This window comes from Silene latifolia, chromosome X (genome assembly GCF_048544455.1).
Source record: "Silene latifolia isolate original U9 population chromosome X, ASM4854445v1, whole genome shotgun sequence".
In the NCBI taxonomy this organism is placed as follows: domain Eukaryota; kingdom Viridiplantae; phylum Streptophyta; class Magnoliopsida; order Caryophyllales; family Caryophyllaceae; genus Silene; species Silene latifolia.
In genome coordinates, this window is record NC_133537.1 from 7925558 (window position 1) to 7947717 (window position 22160).

At 42.3% G+C, this 22160-nt stretch overlaps 1 protein-coding gene across 2 annotated transcripts; it reads right to left on the reverse strand.

Moving 5' to 3' along the window:
• Window positions 1–110: 110 nt before the first annotated feature.
• LOC141622721 (protein DEEPER ROOTING 1-like) lies at window positions 111–10161 on the reverse strand. Of its 2 annotated transcripts, XM_074438724.1 has the most exons (10): window positions 9935–10161; window positions 9762–9828; window positions 7038–7161; window positions 6782–6887; window positions 5467–5596; window positions 2384–2456; window positions 1139–1692; window positions 708–882; window positions 531–589; window positions 111–430 (listed from the first exon to the last, which is right to left on the reverse strand). In XM_074438724.1, exons 6-9 carry the CDS (start codon window positions 2442–2444, stop codon window positions 570–572), a joined length of 810 nt encoding a protein of 269 aa, XP_074294825.1. In that variant the 5' UTR covers window positions 2445–2456; window positions 5467–5596; window positions 6782–6887; window positions 7038–7161; window positions 9762–9828; window positions 9935–10161; the 3' UTR covers window positions 111–430; window positions 531–569. The 2 variants fall into 2 exon arrangements, with proteins under 2 accessions (XP_074294825.1, XP_074294824.1); XM_074438723.1 differs by lacking the exon at window positions 9935–10161 and having other exon boundaries at window positions 9762–9845.
• Window positions 10162–22160: the final 11999 nt, after the last annotated feature.

Genomic DNA, 22160 nt, shown 5'->3' on the forward strand with positions numbered 1-22160 from the left:
AACATTTGGAAGTACTCTAGTTGAGAGTTTAACTTGTCATCTCATTTAATCTACGTAACTTTGTTTCGAAATAAAATGAGCAGTACAGGATGAGAAAAAATGTACTCGGTATAAAGATCGCGGTTGTGGATTTCACCCGTATCCGAAAAAGAAGAAAGTTTTAAAGTTTGCCGGTTTAAGCTACAGAATGTTACATATAGCATGAGTTGATCTGTATCATCAGATACAATCATACAACCATGAAAAAACACGGTAGACACAAAAGATATACACTGCTTCAACCAATATATATATGACAGTCTCTGGTTTCTACTTTCTTCGAAGCATTAACTGATTCCTTCCTATCTTGAATTTGGTTCTATAAAGTCATCCCTCTACACAAATCCAAGATACTGAATCCAAAAACGCATATGCGTGCGTATCACTGAATCTGCAAAGACGATAGTTTAGCAGCAAGTTAGACATTAAAACTCAAAAAACACTTAAACTGAAGACACTACTGAGTACTGATATCTTGACAAGAAAATTACCTTGCAAGAAAAACCTTGGTAAAAGTATGGACTTCAAAGTTAAATCTCTAGAACAATAACTGCAACAACAAGAAAACAAATCCGTTAATCCCGTGATCTACCATTTACATAGTGTGTGTATTTCTCACAAAAAAGAATGATGATCATTGATCAAACTTCAAAGTACATTGGACTTACAGTCTGAATCGGTTTTGTCCCATTTACAAGCCTCATTCGATCTTGGTCTCTGCTCTGTTTCATCTTCGTTGTATCTGTTTTCTGAATTGTGTCCGTCTTCCAGATATCTCTTCAATGATGACGTCTGAGTGTCAGTTTTTGGACACATCTTCTTATGAACAATGGTTCGTAGTAACTGAGTAACGACAAAATACAATAGATAAATTCAGTAAGATTGTAACAAACACAGAACAAATAGTAGTTTATATCCATCAGTTTTGCGGAATGAAGTGCTTGTTTGATTCACTATGAGAAGATGAAAAATCTCGTGAGAACGGCTACGTAAGAGACTATATAGCATCAAACAAAAACCCATTTACCAAATTCCTAAAAATTTCAACTTCGAATAAATTTGTATGGCAACAAAGAAGCACCAAGTCAGAAATGTGTACCTTTTCCATTCTGGTTTCTTGGAGAGTATCTCTCAAGCTAGGAGCTGGAGAAAACCCGCTTCCACAGACAAACATCTTCTTGAGAAGGAAAGAGAGAGACTTCTTTCCGATTGCATTCTTAGTTTTTTCTGCACGGACCTCTTTGCATTTGCCAATAATTACACTAATGGTGCGCTCAAGTTCATCCTCCTTGAACTCAAGATCAGTACAAACCCTGGCATTTGAGATCCTTCTGCTAACCTCTAAGTTTGAAGGGCAGTTTAAGAATCTATCTAGAGGAAGGTTTGGGCTTTCTACTTCTTCTTTGACTGGTTTTCGCTTCAGAAGCTTTGTTAGTTCCGTTTGCAATTGTGCAATCTCTTCTGGTGTGAATTCTGAGAACTCTTGAGATGAAGCACAGGTGGGATTTTGCTCTTGTTCTTGATTGATTGCAGTTTGGATCTCAGAAATACGAGGCTGTTCCCTGAGAGCATTGTTACCAAATGTTCCAATTGTTAAAAATCCTTGAGGCCAGTCACTGAACTCTTCTCTTTCAGAAGGTTGCTTTGGTAGATCTGTAAAATGATAATAAAGCAGCAGAGGATTAGGAACCTTTGAAAATGCATCTACAATTAATCAACTTTCAAATTCTGTGATAAAAGAAAACGAGGACACTGATACAAAGTCCAGTTTAAGATGTACTTTTAGAGCAGAAAAAAATATATTCTACTGTTGACAACATAACGCTATAACGGTATGCCTACAGCAATGTGCTTTCAGAATATGATCAAACCACAGGAAGTTATTGATTTTAAACCGGAAGACGGAAGTTATGCAAAGAGACCCTAACTGGGAATGCTGTTCGAGTTTGAAAAGAGAGAATACTCAAAATATGAGTAGATGATGCCAGTTCAAGGATTCATTTCACGAGAATCTAAGCAAGTTTTGTTTAATAGAAAACCCAATAGTAATTTAGATGTAAGATTAAAGTTTTTTTTTTTTTTTTTTTTTTTTTGACAAGTAGAAAGACAGACTAAGCTCTAGCCCAGTTTGCCAATCTATGAGCAATTACATTACATGATCTATTAAGGTTAAAGTTGTTTGACCACCAAAGTCAATGGAAACAATAAAATGATGTATGGATGGAGTAATTCCCTGATAGAAGGCGACATATTTTAAATTTATAAGAAAAACTACTCAACTCTGGGGACCAGAGAATCTTGTTGCAGGGAAATAAGTAGCTAGAAAATAAGATGAGAGTCTTACTATTAAGTGGTGCGGTGCTAGGTTTTCGGTTCCCCGGTCTTCCATTAATCTTGTTCTGCATCCAGCTCAAGAACTGCAACATTTAAAACCAAATCAGGATATCGTTTAGCAAGGATTATACTGTGAACTTTCCAAGCAAAAAAAAATACGAGCACAGCGTATTTATCCTCCTCTAACCTTCATTGTGGCCAAGTAAGATTCCGTAAATTCAGAAGTCGTTATGAAGACTAAACAAGATTTTAGAAGGCAGTGAGACTTAAGCTATCAAAGAATGTATCTGAATAGCAATTTAAGGCCAGTCCAAACTGCTTGATTCGGAGCTTTGTATCGGCTCAAGTTCCGAAACTTTCTTCTCCTTTTCCACTCACTTTCAGGTTATCTGATCTTAACTTTTCTTCTTAGTTCTCTTAACCTTGATATCAGTTACTATACTCTCTCCCATAAACTCCAACTAGCATGCTTATTTATACTAAGGAACATTCTCTTCTAATATTGTTTATTAATCACAAAAGGTGTATTGTTTAAATATTACTTTGTGTGATTGCGAGCATTTGTCGTAGGCATGCTTCCCTAGCAAACTTGCTCAGCCTGCATGTCTAAACAATAGCCCTCAGATCACTAGCATTCCGAATCCCAAAACAATCTTGCTTTATGCAAAAATGTTCATATCCAATCCCCCAAACCATAAAAAATCACAACTTGTATAGTATTGTCTGACTAGAAAGAGTATGGTCAACGACTTGTGGGGTTTCACAAAAAAAAATGAAATCTCACTCTTCAACTTGATGACTACTAGGTCCGACCATACTTTTATTGTAAGACCGTCTCATAGGCAGTTCTGTAAAGATCGAACATTCTGATCATACGACATTGTGTAACAGTATCATTTACGGACTTTCAAAGACAGAACATTCTGATTGTTCGAGTACGAGTCTATGGAATTATAGTTATCAACAAGCTGTAATTGGCATCAGATAGCCAAACCATAACTCCATAAGGCAACATATCAACTACTTACAGTCATTTTCTTATCACAGAATAAGTAATATAACACCTGTGATTGTTTTATTATGAAAGTAATAGTCATTTGATGCAATTCTCGCGCAAATTTGACAGGGTAAGGCAGCAAAAGCCAATCCCCTTTCTTTGACATGGACAAAAGCCCTAAACATAATGGGGTAATGTTGTGTCAACTCATTTACTTGACTAGAATGCACAACACAGTAATGCTGATTTCCGTTTCCTTGTAACTACATGCAACATAGCACTTCATTGTATAAATTATGAACATAATAATAGTAATCAAGACCATAATAAATACAAAACAAAAAAGACAAAGACCAATAAGGCCATTTGCAAACAGTTCAGAATTCAAGATTCTGAATGTACACTAACAGAAACCCCTTAGTATACTATGAGAAAAGTTACTGAGCCTTTATCCGGAGAGCGGGATTCTGAGAGGAAGGGTGGAGGGAAAGCGGGCTAAACTATTTCTTTTGTTTGGCTAAAAATATTCAGTCGAAGGGAAATGAAGGGATCAATTTTCCTTGCTACAAGCCAAATTAAAATCTTTCAAACTTAAAAAATTGGATTGAAAATGGGATTGATCCATTCCCCGCTCCTTAATGCCCTCCCGTCCCTTCCTTCCTATTTTTCTATCAAAATAAGAGTAAGAGTTATAGGAGGATGAATATATCTAAATAAGGTTGAACATATTTGACCTTATCATACCGTTCAGATTGTAATAAGCGAAAGTCTTTGAGATATTAAAGTAATGTTCCTATTACACATAAAAGAACACACTAGGCAGTAGGCACCTATTATCCTGTGTATATATTTCTAGATTAGTCAAAGAGTATAAAAATAAATGTAAATCTTGTAGTTAACTCATAAAATGGTCCTGCACTCAACTACAATGGAGCCCTTGCAAAAACAGTAGTCAAACATAACAACGTTCCATACCTCAGTATATATACTATATTATATGGCACCATGTTGTCTTCTTAGACCAATATAATCCATGGAAATGATTTCCACAGGAAAAAAAGTAACAACCGACACTTGGCAAAAGATAAGCGGAGCTTTGGATCTTCGATACCATATTTCCTTTTAATTTTCAGTCGGCAGAAAATGCAAAACTGCATCTATTGGCTAAGCCATGCATGCACAGGTTCAGGAAGAAAAAAACTGAATTTTGATTCTAAACAAAGCGCTCAACTAGATAATATGATTGGCAGACACATCACAGATTCACAGCAGCCTGGAGTCTGGACCACTTAAGGCAGCCCCACATTTATATGCTTGTGATTTGTGAAAAGGGTAATCTTTCTATTTCAGAAGTACTTTATTCTAAAAGTACAAAACTTAACTTGTGCTTAAGAGAGCCACGTCTATGAATCCGGATTAATTATATTTAAAACATTTCATTAAGCTACGTTAGACATTTGTGGCTTAACAAAAACCATGAGTATGGTGGCCTGATTAGGGTAATTAGCAGTTTAGCACGTAACCAATTAAGATTAAAATATTTAGAAGATTACATCATGAAATATGTCATTGAACCTAGATACTTTATTTTATGTGATTTCCTTCAAATTTCCAATATTTCACCTCGAGATGCAAGAGATGGAAAGTGGGAGAAGATGGTAGAAAGTTTTACAGGAATAAAAAAAACTTGCACAAGAAAGAAATATCTAGACTTATGCGGAAAATGGACAAGTTTGCCTGTTGCATGGGCAGCTATTGAATTGTGGGAAAGCCATCCTTATAATCTAACAGAATGAGCTAGATTTTTCGACAAATGGAAATTTCTTAAACCAAAATATGAATTATGTGAGCCTGATTTTTCCATGGAAGTTTGACGCCCTTTGATAAAAAGATACAATGGGGGAGATGACTATACACAAAAAGACCTCCTAAATGTGACGCTCATTATACACAATGAGGGAGAGATAATTACGCACTCAAATTATCATGCGTAAACTTGTTTAAAAGAAAAGACAGGTTTCTATTTGGAAAAACACAGGACTCAAAATAATAATAACTCCAAAAATGAAACTTGAAATCTTTATAGAAACGCTAACCTTGATAACGCGGGATGCAGCTCATCATATCTACAGAAGTAATAATCGTTGGAGATGTTGTGGGAGTTCAGAAGGTCACCTCGTGTGGGCTTTGATTATGATAACCCGAATTTGTTGGGATAGATTGTACCTTATTTACACATAACAATAGCTGACATTAGGCAAACTCACTCATAAAAATTTCTTGCAAGTGAAATTGAGGAACGCAATCACAAGTGCAAATGAATATAGGCATTTTGAAAAGTAAGAGTTCCACAACTATCAACAATAACTACAGATTTTAAAATAAAACCACAATACAATGATCAGCTACGAGTGTATGTATCGTTATGAACTCAGGATCAGGTGAGAAAATGTTCAAATCTTGAGTAATCACTTTACAAGAACTAAGTAGTCTGTGAGCTAAATTCGTATGTGATTTATTCTAGAACGGGTTTGGAAATGAATTCACTACGATCATATTTTTTTTTTTTTATGAACAGCATCATTCATATTGCTACTTCCCAGGTTTAGGTAAATGCTCGCAAAAAAAAGCTATGAAGAGTAACTCCTATAGAAACGATTTCTTTGGGATGATAACTTTTTGACAATAGGTAAGCAAATGACTTTCAAGAACCCTGAAGAAAAGTCAGATGTAAAGAGAGAACTCTTTTGCCTCTTGGGTGTTTCAAACTTCAAAGATATATAGAGGGAAGGTAAAGAGCCTATTATGGTTGTTATAGCTTAAGGCCAGAAAACAGTATCAACATTCTATGTGAATACCAGGACACTAAAAGACCAGGAAGGAGAAGGTTCAGGCGCTACTCATCCTGTTTGAGCCTTTGTAGTAACCTCTGAGAGGAAGAGTATTACTACAAAGTCTTTATACTCTAGTTGTTATAGTGTTAAAGATTGCTGATTTAAGCATGGTGATCACCAAGCGTCAAACGCAAAGTTACAACAATGTGATCGCCATTTCTTTGAATCCGACTGTGAACACTAAGATACGGACTAATAATCACGACCTCACTGAAAAAAGGGTACTAGACTTCCCGATACTAAATATGTTCCAGAGTCCTTACATGGTTATTACTCATAATCCCTTGTTTCATGTATATCTGTGGACTGTGATTTAAAGAAGAACAGGTCATACAGGAAAGGTACTACGCACTCAGCATCATGTTTGGCCAGATAAACTTAAAAGGAATAACAAGATACTGAATCACCTAGAGCAAGAACATTAGCCTATACAATCCATAACACGGTAAGCATGTGAATATATTGTCTACAGACGTAAAGTAGTAAACAGAAAATGCGATCAGCCAGAAATTATTACCAAAGAAAAACAATATCTCCCTTGAAGCAAACAGAACAGAATCCGACATATGGAAAGCGATGCCTTGTCGGCTTGTAGCAACAAAAATTCAAAACCAGACATTGCCCTGATAAGAAGGATTACAAAGGGCTTATATAAAGAAATTAACTAACAAAATCACAATTTACAGTCAATGTTAACACATTCAGCCTTCAATCTCAAAACAAAATAACATAAAATTGATCATGAGTGCCAGCGACATTTAACAATGATTGACCTGGATTTCTCAGCATCAGCATACGCCAATTAGCGACAGCTTTGTCCTTCCCCAGAACCATCACCAACACTGAACCACTAATTATAGAGTGACAAACTATGCCAAATGGCTCCAGCTGCAGTCCCTGATATGTATTCTTCAACACAGGGGTAAGGTTGTGTAATGGCTCAAATCAATATAAAATATGAAACCGAAAATAATAAACATGTAAATAAAAAAATAAAAAAATAATATGAATAGGGTAGTCAGGTCTCCGAGAGAGAGAATCATGACTATTCGACTTACTTAGAAGCATAAACTACCCTAAGAATCTTGGCATCGTACTTCATGTGAAAATATAGCCAAAGCCTTAGATAGACACATAGCTAAACTTGTTCTTCAAACGTCAAGTATTTTATGAGTCTAAAATGCCAGATTACAAAAAAAAGTGTCATCACATAGAGAAGAGTTGTACCAGAATAACAAGATGTGGTACCATGTAAAAGAGAAGTAACACTTTAGTTCATGAGAACACAATTTTATATGAGAACACAATTTCTAAACATGACCATCAATTGTCTACTCTCATCATAGTCTCATACAAAAACACTCCAGTTGCATAAATTTCCATCTTATATGTGAGGACTGAGTATAATTAACCTTTGACAATGTTGCACATCCATATTTAAGTTCTCAAGCCGCTGTTGATCAAAGATAATTGAAATTTGCTCAGCACAACCCATTTACAAGTGAACCTTAAAGATTAAACCTTTTAAGCATTTTTTATCTTTAAATTCCTTGACAACCATTTCTCATCAATTCAAAATCACAAAAGTCGACGCTCAACACCACAAACTCCAAGAATCACGGTTTCAAACAAATTTCTAGATCCAGTTACTAAGAACAATAATAGTACACCCAAAGAAAAACATATAAATGCAGGGTTCCTTCTGCAGAGCTAGAAGTCTAGAACATCACAGCGAAATAATTTCAATGGTGATAATGACTCAAACCAATACAAAATGTGAAACCAAAAATGATCAACTTTCTGTAAAAAAAACTTGAAACAATCCTGTGAATAGGAGAGTCAGGTCTCCGAGAGAAGTGATCACAGCCATTCAAATTAAAGGCTTAGTTTAGAAAAGCGTGCCTGAGGCGCGCCTAGGCGCAAGGCGCAGTGAGGCGCCAACCTGATTGCATCAGACAGTGTGAGGCGCATGGGATACAAAAGGCACACCTAAGGCGCATGAGGCACACACAAGGCGCAACTAGTGAGGCGCACCAAGGCGCACACGAGGCGCATTAGTGTGCAATTCCATATTTGTTTTACAAATTCTTTTATTTTACCCTTGTTTTCTCCCCCTTATCTTTAATTTTCACTTTTAAAGTACATGTTAGCCCTCTTTAAAACAAAAAAGGGAATATTTTCGCACAAAATTTGATTGTAAAATATGGATGTTCTTCTAAAAAATCAGTGCGCCTAGTGCAAAAGGCACGCGCGTTCGCCTCGCGCCTCAGCCCCATGGGACCCCATTGCCTCAGTGTGCCTTGCGCCTTCTCAAACTAAGATTAAAGGAAAGCATGAACGCAGAAATGGCAAAATAACCACAGGTCTATGTCGAATCATTTCTAAGGGAAAATTGATACTAAGAACTAGCCTACGCAAGCTTGGCATCATAGATCATGAAGACATCACATGGAGATTGCATTGCCTTAGAGATAGACATATAACTAAAAACTGTAGAAGATGCTGGAGATACTTGTTCATCTAACTACGGACTATTTGGACAGTCTACGGAGCCACACGACATCTCAAAAAAATGTGTCAACAAACAAACAAGAGTCATACGAGCGTAACAAAAGGGATGGATTCCCATGTCAAAGAAAAGTAAAACATTAGTTAAAGAAAACACACAATATCTGAAAGAGACATAGCTCTATACATGATCATCATTCGTCTACTCTCGTAAAAATACACTGCATCGGCATCCATTTATCTTTAAAGTGTCAAGTAAAGTATTTATTCGTTGACACTATCGCACGTTCATATTCCCAATTCTCCAGCCGCGGTTAATCAAAAAATAATTAGTTGTTAAGTTCTACCCTCATCTACATGTGAAAGACTGAGGCTAGACCGCTCAAACATCTTTCGCTCTCCAAACACCTTGAAAAGCACTACTCATTACTTCAAAAACACGCAAGTCATATGCCTAGTAGCCTACCACTCGTGCTACTTTGACACTCGACATCACTACCTGCAAGGATAACGGTTTCAGACACAAACAACGCCTCCATTACACCATTCACGCCTACACATGATGCAACTAAGCTAATTTATTTAGAAACAAAATTTAAGCTTCAAGATTAACTAACACATGTAATTTACTGCCGTAAAGATCTATAATATGAGATAAAACAACCTGATCCTAGTAATATTATTTCCTAATATCTCCGAATTATCTCATTTTTATCACAACATTATACCAAATTACACGCGGCATTCGGACTACTCCGTACCAAATTATACTCCTATTAATCAATCAAACAAATATATAAATTACACTAAAATTTTATTTGTTTTAAGTTCATTCTGAAATTCACATATCAGTTAACCTAATTATTCAAATATAGCACTTCGAGTGTCAAACAAACACTAAATTGTATAATAATCAAATTTTCAGCAATAATTCCGCAAAAATTAGGTCATAATGCTAAAAATAAACACAAATTAAGCAATTAACACACCTCAATTATGATCAATCGGCAGAAACAATTAAGGAACAAACCGTTGATTTCTTCAGCGAAGATACGCCTGTAAAATCAAAGAAACAAATAACAAGATTATGATAAATCTCAGCGATAACATATACTAATTTATCGTGTTAAAATTAGGAGAGAAAAATGTGCGAAAAATTTACCTTGTGGTATGAAATACGGTAAATAAAGAGAAATATATGTGCAATTTTGAAGCCATTGAAAGGTAAATGTGAATTAAAAATTGAAGGAATGTGAAATTCGGAAGATTGAAAGGTTAATTTCGGAAGTGAGAAGCCATTGAAATCAAATGGGGAGAGTGATCATGCAATTGGAGCAGCGGCAAGGTTGAGTTGGAGGGAAATTTTGCTTTTGCTATTTGGGTATCTTTAAATTTTTCGGTTTTCTAGGTTGTACGCCTTGTACCTCATGAACTATTGACAATTTGTGATATTTATTCAGAACACCCCCGACCCAAACCGGTGAGAAGCATTCTATGATAGCTCACCAGGCTATGTACATGGCCCACAGATCAACACGGGTCCTTTATAACGCATTTTGTCATCACTCATGCGCATCCCGAGAACCTTCTCAGGAGGTCACCCATCCTAAGACTACTCCCAGCCAAACACGCTTAACTTTGGAGTACTTTCGCATGGATGACTATAAAAGAAAGTGCACTTTGTTGATATGAGTAGTACTTCCAATCCCCTTAAGCACTAGTCATTTAAGCCTATCACTGGACCTCTTCAATTAACGTAGGGTGTTACAATCACCCCCACTTGAAGAACGCAACGTCCTCATTGCGCCTGGGAGCATAACCGTTAATCCAGAATCCTCCCCCGCGAGGTGTGTGATTACAATGGAGCGTATAATCACTGCCTCCAGGAGTGTATAACAACTGTCTCCGATCACCACACGGTCGCAGGGTTGCTCTGATACCACTTGTAACACCCCGGCCCAAACCGGGTCGGGAGCGGTTACTTATGATAGCTCACCAGGCTGTGTACATGGCCCACAGATCAACACGGGTCCTTTATAGCGCATTTTGTCGTCACTCATGCGAATCCCGGGAACCTTCCCAGGAGGTCACCCATCCTAAGACTACTCTCAACCAAACACGCTTAACTTTGGAGTACTTTCCCATGGATGATCATAAAAGAAAGTGCACTTTGTTGATATGTGTAGTACTTCCAATCTCCTTAAGCACTAGTCATTTAAGCCTATCACTGGACCTCTTCAATTAACGTAGGATGTTACAATCACCCCCCACTTGAAGAACGCAACGTCCTCGTTACGCCTGGGAGCATAACCGCTAACCCAAAATCCTCCCCCGCTAGGTGTGTGATTACAATGGAGCGTATAATCACTGCCTCCAGGAGCGTATAACAACTGCATTCGATCACCACACGGTCGCAGGGTTGCTCTGATACCACTTGTAACACCCCGGCCCAAACCGGGTCGGGAGCGGTTACTTATGATAGCTCACCATGCTGTGTACATGGCCCACAGATCAACACGGGTCCTTTATAACGCATTTTGTCCTCACTCATGCGCATCCCGAGAACCTTCCCAGGAGGTCACCCATCCTAAGACTACTCCCAGCCAAACACGCTTAACTTTGGAGTACTTTCGCATGGATGACCATAAAAGAAAGTGCACTTTGTTGATATAAGTAGTACTTCCAATCCCCTTAAGCACTAGTCATTTAAGTCTATCACTAGACCTCTTCAATTAACGTAGGGTGTTACAATCACCCCCACTTGAAGAACGCAACGTCCTCGTTGCGCCTGGGAGCATAACCGCTAATCCAAAATCCTCCCCCGCTAGGTGTGTGATTACAATGGAGCGTATAATCACTGCCTCCAGGAGCGTATAACAACTCTCTCCGATCACCACACGGTCGCAGGGTTGCTCTGATACCACTTGTAACACCCTGGCCCAAACCGGGTCGGAAGCGGTTACTTATGGTAGCTCACCAGGCTTGGTACATGGCCCACAGATCAACACGGGTCCTTTATGCGCATTTTATCGTCACTCATGCGCATCCCGGGAACCTTCCCATGAGGTCACCCATCCTAAGACTACTCTCAGCCAAGCACGCTTAACTTTGGAGTACTTTCCCATGGATGATCATAAAAGAAAGTGCACTTTGTTGATATGAGTAGTACTTCCAATCCCCTTAAGCACTAGTCATTTAAGCCTATCACTGGATCTCTTCAATTAACGTAGGGTGTTACAGTTACAGCGTATAATTAAAACTAAATTTAGAGATGAAAAAGGTTAAATAATTGGTAAAATTATTTGGAAAATTATTAAATTCTCTATTTAACATTCACTAAGTTGTTGATCAACAATCTTTAGACTTATCAAAATTACTAAGAAAATAAAATGTTTGAAATGTAAGAAAAAAGTAGATTTGGAGCTAATCAACTTTATTCTTGACTACACAAAACTATACTTTGTACTGTGAGTTAATATACTCAACAAATTAAAGTTCTACCTTCATATCAATCTAACACCTAACGAAGTTATAATTTACGAAACAAAACCAATAAAATCGTCGTGTATGTGGGGATTGACTAATAAGATAATCACAATCCTCTAAACAAGATTCCGGGGAAAGGGAATAAGCAGCAATTTTGAGGAGGTCAGTTCGAGACAAATACTTGGAAAAAATATCCCACTTCCAACCGGATCCTTCTTCCCATATGTCGCTGACGGTAGCACCTAGAGTAGCTTCTGGGATTGGTGCCAAAGTTCTATCTGAAAGGCAGCCCATATCGACCCATGAGTGATCCCAAAAGAGAGTCTTGCGACCATTACCTACTGCAACCGTACTGCCACTGTTAATAATCTTCGCCTGCGAGGTTATACCTGACCAAATGTTTGACATGTTTGGCTTGGGTTGAAACATATCCATGTCGCAACGACCATTATAATATTTTGCACGGAGAACACGAGCCCACAAGCTATGCGGCTCGGTTAACACTCGCCAACCTAGCTTGGTTAGAAAAGTGGCATTAGATTGTCGCGAAGATCTTATGCCTAGTTCCCCTAAAGCTTTCGGTTTTTGGATGGTGTCCCAAGAAATTAAATGGACTTTCCTACGATCTTCATTGCCTCCCCCAAAGAAAACAACGGGTTTTTCTATCAAGAGAATCGCAAGTAGACCGCGATATTTTCGTCGTTTGCATACTATAATTAGCAAGCGTGGACTAGGTTGATTGCACTAATGTATTCCGCCCCGCCAACGATAAGTGCTTAGTTTGTCAGCCTCCCAGACGCTTGTTAAATTTCTCCTCAAGATGGACAAATGTATCTTTCGTTACACGCCCATTTATATTTTATAGCCGGCATACCCAAATATGTGCCCAAATCATTAGTCGTTTCAAACCCAAGAATATTTGTGACTTCATCAATAACTGAGGCGAAAGTATTATTTGTTACTCCGATTAGTCAATGGTGGAAATGTCAATATGTGATTTATAAATTATATTTCAAAATATGTTGTTATTATATTTATTAATTAAAGAATTATGTTGTGAGACGGAATAAAATAATAAAATAATGAATGAGTCGGGAAAGGGAGTTGGGTCGTGTATTAGACCGTGTGTAGTAGCTCATGCAAAATAATAATAATAATAATAATAATAATAATAATAATAATAATAATAATAATAATAATAATAATAATAATAATAATAATAATAATAATAATAATAATAATTGATGGGGCATATTACGCACCCGACAAGTCAACATATTGAGCAAGGTCAAGGATATCCACAAAGAAAGTCAACGACTTTACACGACCTAGCCGTGCGGTCGTCGGCTGTCCTGGGTCTCGGCTTGGCAACCGGCCAGTAGGGACACATATCCGCGTACTCATATCCAAGACCCTCGGTAGGCACTGCCATGGGTCCATCGCCGAGGGTAGAACGGTCTTTCCACCTGCTAGCCACTTGGCCACTTGGCCACTACGTGACAAAAGGTGAAAGCCTATAAATACTCCTCAACCTTCATTGAGGAAAGGATCCACACTCTAACCTAAAAATTACTATTCATCTGGTAATATCTCCCTCATCTCTCTACAATACGCATTTAGCCAAGTAACAACTTATCCCTCTAAGTTTACTGACTTGAGCGTCGGAGTGAGTACGCTTGGCACAAAGCCAAGCCCTCGATTCGTTCGGTGTTGCGGGGAGAGGCCGAGAGGAGCGATAAAGACAAGAGGGACTCAACTCAAGACATCATTCTACGAGCCACGGGTGGTAACGATACTTGCTCTGGAATTACACCCGGAACAATTGGCGCCGTCTGTGGGAAGAGACACCAGAAGCTAGTCACATTCATTCCCAAACAAAAAAATAAATATAAAAACAAAAAAAAACCCACCCCAAAAGCTAAGAAGATGTCGAAACAACCAGAAGAGGCATTCGTGGCTGACGAAACCGAATTCTACCAAGACGATACCGAGTCCACAAATGCTGAGTTGTGCAACCCCTCCGCCGGTCAAGTGACTCAACCGGAGTACGGGATGCCAATAATACCAGACACTCCGCTGCCTGCCGACCAGGTCACTGATAACTCGTATTTTAGCGTTATTTTACCCATACTTACATCTTATATTTGACTCGATTTTGTGTGCTTTAAATGTTAAAAAGCTCATTTTGTTATTTAATTAGAAGTAATTAGTTTTGTTACATCTATCTCGAATAATTGGTGTATCTTGAGTATTTGGTACTACTTGATTTTATTTTGTCATGTAGGTGCTGAGAAGAACGGAATCGTATTGAATAAAGCAAAGCAAGACGGGTCAAGACGGAGTCAAATGGTAAAGAAATGGAAATATGTGTAATTGTGTCCTAAATAAAAGTCAAATTGCCAAATGACTTTACCAAAGTCACCACTGACCACACAACCCCTGCTACTGTTGTTGTTTTGATTGAAATTCCAGCATTTCCGATTTAACAAAGCCAAGCTCCTCGTCAATTTCAATTTGACCACAAAACCTCTAAACCTCCATTATCAACCCATCTCACATTTAATTCACCATGAAACTTCACATTATCACCCCCTTCCTTCTCATCCACCACCAAACCACCATAACTCGGACTCACAACCCGACCCATTTACTCCGCCACCGTCACTTGAACCCAGATTGGTGAGCCACCACGGTTCAATTTGCAGAAACCGGCGCCATTTTCGACCACCATGGTCGACCGAACTCAACCGTTCCTCCGTCAGATGCGCACCTCCAGCCGCCTTCATTCGACACCATCAACCAGCAAGTCCAGAAGACAAGGAGAACCACCGCACCGCCCCTCCATTCTCGAGTGCAATTAAGCCGCCATCGGATTGCTTCACCTCCATTGATCGTCACAACTCTATTCCTTTTGATACTCTGGCTTTGTTTTGTTTTGACTGAAGAATGATTTGAAGACCAACTTTACTTTGCGAAATGACGATATTGCCCTTTGTATCTACTCCTTTTGGGGAGTTTAAGTGAGGGACCGTTTGGTCTTTTAATACCTTGTATTGAGATGTTATAAAACGCATCTTTCTTTGTATGCTGAGGGGCAGACAAAACCTTACAATTTTAGACGCAGCCTGAGGCAGACAAGATTTTAGACGGCTGTAGTTAGAAAAACAGTAGGTATAAAAAATAAAACCTCCTCTTATTTCTTCTCCTTATTAGTTTAATTAGAGATTAATTTAGTTTATCAATTCGGTTCAAAGTTTAATCTTTTTGTATTCAAGTTATAGATCTATCCCATTTATGCAATCTTCTTTTATATGGTACAATTTTCTCATCTCCCTTTTTTATTATTCTTATCATTTTTATTTCATTATTTATGTTAGTCTTACTTGTTAATTCAATCCAAGTTTGTTACTTTATTAGTTTAATTATGTTTATTACATATTTATTATTAGTGGGTAGCTTAATTATTGTCTCCTTAATTATGTTAGAGTAGATTATTTGTTAGGGGGAAGGGATTGGTGTATTAAATTGAGATTTCATTTAATGGGTAGTCATTATTATCGTTAATCGTTAAGTAACTTGTGTTAATTTGTCACTTAATTGGTACTTTAATGTGTTGTGTAACCCTAATGACGATTAGTGTTATTTGACCGTGTTATTGAGTCGATGTGGGAGACCCGGGACTTGATTAGGCGCATTTAGGGTGAAACCATTGCTTATTATTGTCACGAGAGTGAGTAATAGGGTGGTTGGGTACTTAGTGACTCGAGAGAGTATTAAGACCTCGTATTAACACTTATACTTTGTCGATTAATGAATCTTTAAACCCCATTAAGAACTCAATTAGATACATGAACCCCCTTAATCCCCCCAACTCCCTTTATTAGTCATTTTATATCTACTTTCATTGTTTACTTGTTAGTTATTCATTCATTTCTTGCTTTAGTTACTTTTAGAATATTTTCAACATCAATCTCATTGACCGACTAGACTAAAACAAGGACGTAGACTTATGATCAATTCTAACCTCACCATCTCTGTGGATCGACCTCCTTACCCTACTACATTTCATTAGTTTGGTATTGAGCTTTTATAAATTATTGTTTGATTGTGGGACCACGACATCCCGCTATTAGTCACCATCATGGGACATGTGGTTGACGTAGCAAAACTGAAGATGCTCCTGGACCTAATTGGGAGTACGCCGGCTCACACTGTCACGCCGACAAGAGCGACGGAAACCGTCCAGGAGACCAGGGCCCAAAATGTGACCCCAAGAAACTTGAACGAAGCATTAGGAGAAGGCGACCTGTCAAGACACCAGGAGGAGCCCAAAGTGGTCGTGGTGAACCTAAGTCCTTCTCGCACTCGTGAGAAGACAGCGTCGCCGCGGCACCGACGAGGCACCCCCAGGAAGGAGTGAAAGAAGCCCGACTCGCGCAGTCGAGAAGAAGCCCGACTTACCATAGTCGGAGAAGAAGTCCTTCCCGCTACGAGGGGAGGAGCCGGACGAGGAATGCGAGGAGCCGATCGCCCCGTGTCGTTCGACACGTGGTCGGCGACCCCTCGCCGCCACGTCCTAGAAGCCCCGGTGCCAACTAAAAGTTACCACCTATAGCATACAAAGGAGAAGGCGACCCAACCGACCACGTCGAGGCTTACGAGTCTCACATGTCGGTATGGGAGCAACCCGATGAGGTTTGGTGCCGAATCTTTCCAACGACAATCGCATGGGATGGCACGAGTTGGTACAAGGGGCTACCCGACGGGTCGGTATCTTTATTACGCCGACCTAAAGGACGCGTTCATGGCCCAAATATTCCTGCAACAAGAGGAGGGCCGTGGAGACATCGGACCTCGACTATCGAGACGGGAGGGAGGCGAGTCTCTCCGAAGTTATGTGAAGAGGTTCGACGCCAAGGTTCGACAAATTCGTGAGCCGAGCAGCAAATGAACCGGGCGACCTTCGGCGATGAAAGGCCTCCAAGGGGAGACCTAAAAACGAGCTCATCAAATGCGGCGGCCTGACCTTTGACGCCGCCAGACAATTGGCTGATCGAGCCATTAAAGTGGAGGACTATCACAAAACCTGGGTAGGCCCTAGCGAGGCCAAACCCTCAGAAAAGAAGAGCCGCCGGGAGGACAACCCGGATGAAGGACGCCGTGGCAATGAGCGGTCACGATCTGGTGAAAGACGCCGTGACAATAACAGGTCACGGTCTGATAAAACTGCCAGGAAACAGGACTCGACGGGCGCTGGGTGGAGTTCGGGATCGTACCGCCAGAGGCGGTATAATGATAAAACACCCCTCGTCGTATCGGCCGCCGAGGTCTTCGCCCTGAGCAAGCACGAGGGCATGAAGTGGGAAAGGCCCCCCAAGCCGAAAGGAGACGGTGACACGAGCCAGGACTGTGAGTACCACGGCCACACCGGTCACCTTATCGACAACTCGCGAAGCATCGAAGAATGCCATTGAAGAAGCGATCCGGAAGGGGAGCCTCGGCAAGTACGTTGCCAAAGGCCAAAAGAGGCGACGCGGCGATTCGGATAAGAAATCCGTCTTGACGGATATGAGTGATCCATGTTGTCATCGGGGGCAACGAAAACGGAGGGTCCGCTCATGGGCACAAACGGCACTGAGAACGAGCTATATCGAGGCCATCAACTTTGTGCCCAACACGGCGATCCCCGCTTCCAACATCCCCGATATGACTATTGGAAGGAAGGACTACGAGGGAGTCATCGCTCCTCACGGCCGACCCACTTGTAGTCAATTTGGACATATCTAACCACACAGTCAAGAGGTGCCGATTGACACGGGCGCCTATACGAATATCATGTACAGGAGTGCTTCCTCGGCCTCGGCCCGAAAGCCAAGGACTTAAGCCCCTGCACCAATCCACTGTACAGCTTCTCTGGGGCCGACCTGGTACCACTGGGGTCAATCAGACTACCGATGATGTTCGGCGAAGGGAATGCGGCTAAGAATGTCTTAGCTGAGTTCGTGGTCATTGACGGCTCGTCCGCCTACAACGTTCTCATAGGCCGAGTCACTCTGAGCGAGGCCGACGCCGTAATGTCCATCCGGCCCTAACAACGATGTATGTCTCGGACCGGGGGAAGCGCATAAGCTCGTCTCCAAGGACGAGAAGGACGAGGTGGTCAACGTCCAGATAGCTGCCAGAGGATGCAACATGCAGTCCCTCAAAACGGCAAAGAAGTCAGAGAAAGGAAAAAGTCTGTCCTTACAATAGGAGGGCGACCTCATGGACGCAACTAGCGGCTGACGGGGAAGGTGTACCTTTGATGAGCCATTAGACGCCGGTAATCTCGGGAAAACTTTGTACAAATGACGGAGGTGTCCAAGAAAGTTGTGGGCACCCCAACGCATGTTTATACCTAATGAAAAATCGTCCAAGTCGTCCATCAAAGTGTCCATTTTCCCCATCGATCATTGACGGAAGCGACGCCGACTCACACTTTGTCACATCGACAAGAGCGGCGATCCCCATAAAGAAGCGAGCATCGTCGCGATCACCCAAGTAGTAGACGCCACGGCAGCGATCACCCCAAGAGGTAGATGCCGTCGCGATCACTCAGTGGTAGACGCCACGGCCGTCATCAAGAAATAGACGCCACTCACATCTTTGTCACATCGACAAGAGCGGCGATCCCCATAAAGAAGCGTGCACCGTCATAGTCACCCCAAGTAGTAGACGCCACGACAGTCACCCCAAGAGGTAGATGCCGTCGCTTGATACTCCAAGTGGTAGACGCCACGGCCGTCATCAAGAAATAGACGCCAACTCACACTGTCACATCGACAAGAGCGGCAGTCCCCATAAAGAAGCGGTGCACCGTCGTTAGTCACCCCAAGTAGTAGACGCCACGGCGATCACCCCAAGAGGTAGACGCCGTCGCGATACTCAAGTGGTAGACGCCACGACCGTCATCAAGAAATAGACGCCACTCACTTTGTCACATCGACAAGAGCGGCAGTCCCCATAAAGAAGCGAGCACGTCGCATAGTCACCCCAAGTAGTAGACGCCACGGCAGTCACCCCAAGAGGTAGACGCCGTCGCAGTCACTCCAAGTGGTAGACGCCACGGCCGTCATCAAGAAATAGACGCCAGCTCACACTGTCACATCGACAAGAGCGGCAGTCCCCATAAAGAAGCGACGCGTCGCGATCACTCAAGTGGTAGACGCCACAGCCGTCATCAAGAAATAGGACGCCAGCTCACACTGTCACATAGACAAGAGCGGCCGTCATTACCAATAAGCAGACGCCGCGGCGGTTACGGCCAGCACAGTTGATACTCGCAGAAACGATCAAAACGCCTTAAAAGCGTTTAAACACAGTTGAGATGCGCACTCTAGACTGCCTTGGCCAGGCCGAGGCGGAAACAAAAAGGCAACTCAGACGAAGACGAAAAGACCTCGGCAAGCCGGAGGCAAAGTGAAGACGCTAAGTACAGTTGATACGCTCAACTATTAGCGCAAAGAAACTCAAAGTGAGGTAAAGACCTCGGCCAAGCCGAAGACAAAAGAAACGAACTCTTATTAAAAATGATAAGTTACAAGTGAGGAGAATACAGACGACGGCCGTCCCCATAAGGATAAGCCAAAACGCAACCCACCAAAGTTATACAAAATACAAGGAAAAGAAAAACAAAAGATTACAGGTATCATTTGAAGCGCCAAAAATGGCAGGGAGGGAAGGCTTAATAATTGGCTCCCGAACAGTTGAAGCTATCCGAGACGCCGGGTGAGCATGGTGACGACCCGTCTCCCTATGCCTGTTGCTGCTTACCATCAGCAGCGGTAGCCGCATCTGCTTCGATGGGCAACCCAGCGGCGTTTTTAGCGACCTCGGCCCGCCGACCTCGGCCTTAGCCTCGGCGGCCTCGATTTTGCCCTTGCCCTCTCGGCTTCCTCCTTGGCCGCCTTAGTCTTCTTAGCAAGGGCTGCACTCTCCGCGGCCGCCTCTTTCTCTATCTTCACCCTCACCGCCTCCTTGGCCTTCTCCTCCACGGCTTTATCCTTAGCTTCGAGCTTATCGTCAAACAGCTCGTCAAATTTGCCCCACGGAAAGGAACCAGCAAGAGGGAAGAGCTCCTCAATCACTTCCCTGGCGACTTCTTGGCGGATCCCGGGTCGGTGCACATGTCGGGGAGTATGACGGTTTGGAGCGTCTCAATGTCCTCCTCCTTTTGTCTAATAATGGCCTCCTTGCTCCGAATCACCTTCCCCGGATCGAAATGCCCCTAAATTCATTCCTCTGCTTTGGAGATAAAGGTCGGCGTGCCTCGAACAAGATCACACTTCTCCAGCAGACTTTGCAACTTCGGCCGCAGCGGCCTCGGTCTTGGCTCTCAAAGCAAGGACCTCCTTTTCAGCGTCCTCCCGAGTTTTCTCTCGCCAAGAGCGCTTTCTCAAAGCATCTCCCTAAGCCTATGCTCATGGAGGAGATCCGGCCGCCTTCGCGGCCACCTTCTTAGTGGCATCAAGCTCAGCGGACCGAGCCACGGCCTTCTCTGCTCTGTGTACGAGCACCGGTCGGCTCGTTCCATCTCGCCGACTCCTCGATCAACCTCGCTTTCCGCTACAAGGTCGGGAAGGGAAGCCTTACAGGATGAAGAGTCAATGGTGACGTTATAAACACCACCTGCGCGGGTTTCTCCTCCACTTGCTTTGCTCATTAAGAGCGACGGCCGGCGGGCCGATCGCAAAATTTAACGAAAGCATCAGTATCAACATGCATAGACATGCCAGAGAGCCCGTCACCAGCAACGCCTAATAAACCGGCTAAATCTGAGCCACAGAATAGATCAGTACCATGCTTGGCCTTCTTGGCCAAAGGACGCGTTTCCTCGCCGGCGGTAGAGGCTGTCTCCTTTCTCTTACGGACAAGGGGAGACCCCTCCTCATCGGAGTCCTCCTCATTGGTGATATCAACGATCTCCACCGTTGCCTTCTGAATAGGGGGAATGGGAGGTGGAACTGATGTCGACGCCATCGCCACCGAAGACTTAGTTTTTCGCGTGTGGCGCGGCATGTTACTAACAACCCTCGCCTGGGCCTCCACCACATTCAAGCTCCTCAGCTGCTGATCCATAAGATCATTCGGCGACGTCCTGCGGTCATGGGTTAGAGCCTTGGGATGCAAGTTAGCAACGGTTTTATCTTTGTGCAGCCCCATCCTCCGAAGGATATCCTCAGACAGGTCCGGTCCAAAGTGGTCTGCGAAGGAAACAAAGCAAGAGTTAAGTATAAGAAATGAATCGAAGTTCGAGAAACAGGAACATTGAGAGCGGTGATGGGCCTCACACCGACCCCACTCACCCTGTGCTAGGGCCGGTATGAGGCCGACATGGCAGAGCGGCTCATCCTGGAGGATGATCTGCGTTGGGGGAATCCATCTTTTAGGCACTCCACTCTTGTCCGCCTCAAAGAGCCTCATCGCCAGCCTCTCATCCTCCTTAAGAGGGACCTTGCTGGCATCCATCTTGAGCTTTTTCCGGGTGACCCATCTGTCGTGCTCCGCCTTAGTCTCACACCGCAGATTAACTTGGTCTTGAAAGAAGCGGGCGCGGATAGTCATCCGGCACCTTAACGTACACCCACCGATCTTTCCAGTCCTTGCAAGAAGTAATTTTGTCAACAGAGACATAACCCTGCTCCATTTGCACACTGTACCATCCGACGCGACCAGAGGTTGACGGCCGGAGATGATGAAGCCGGCGGAATAAATTCACCGTTGGGGCCTCTCCCTTGAAGAGACAAAGCCGACAAAGCCGACTATGGTCCTCACGGCCAACGGATGCGGTTGGGCAACAACAACGTTCATGGCCCTAATGATGGCCATAACGTACTCATTCATGAAACCGGAGCCCGTACTCC

Excerpts from the sequence above, each read along its gene's own strand:
- LOC141622721 (XM_074438724.1), bottom strand. The coding sequence starts at position 2,444 with ATGCAGAACAAGATTAATGGAAGACCGGGGAACCGAAAACCTAGCACC. Across the intron at positions 1,693-2,383 it reads TAGCACCGCACCACTTAATA|ATCTACCAAAGCAACCTTCT; the intron begins GTAAGACTCTCA and ends ATCATTTTACAG. Across the intron at positions 883-1,138 it reads AAGAAACCAGAATGGAAAAG|TTACTACGAACCATTGTTCA; the intron begins GTACACATTTCT and ends GTCGTTACTCAG.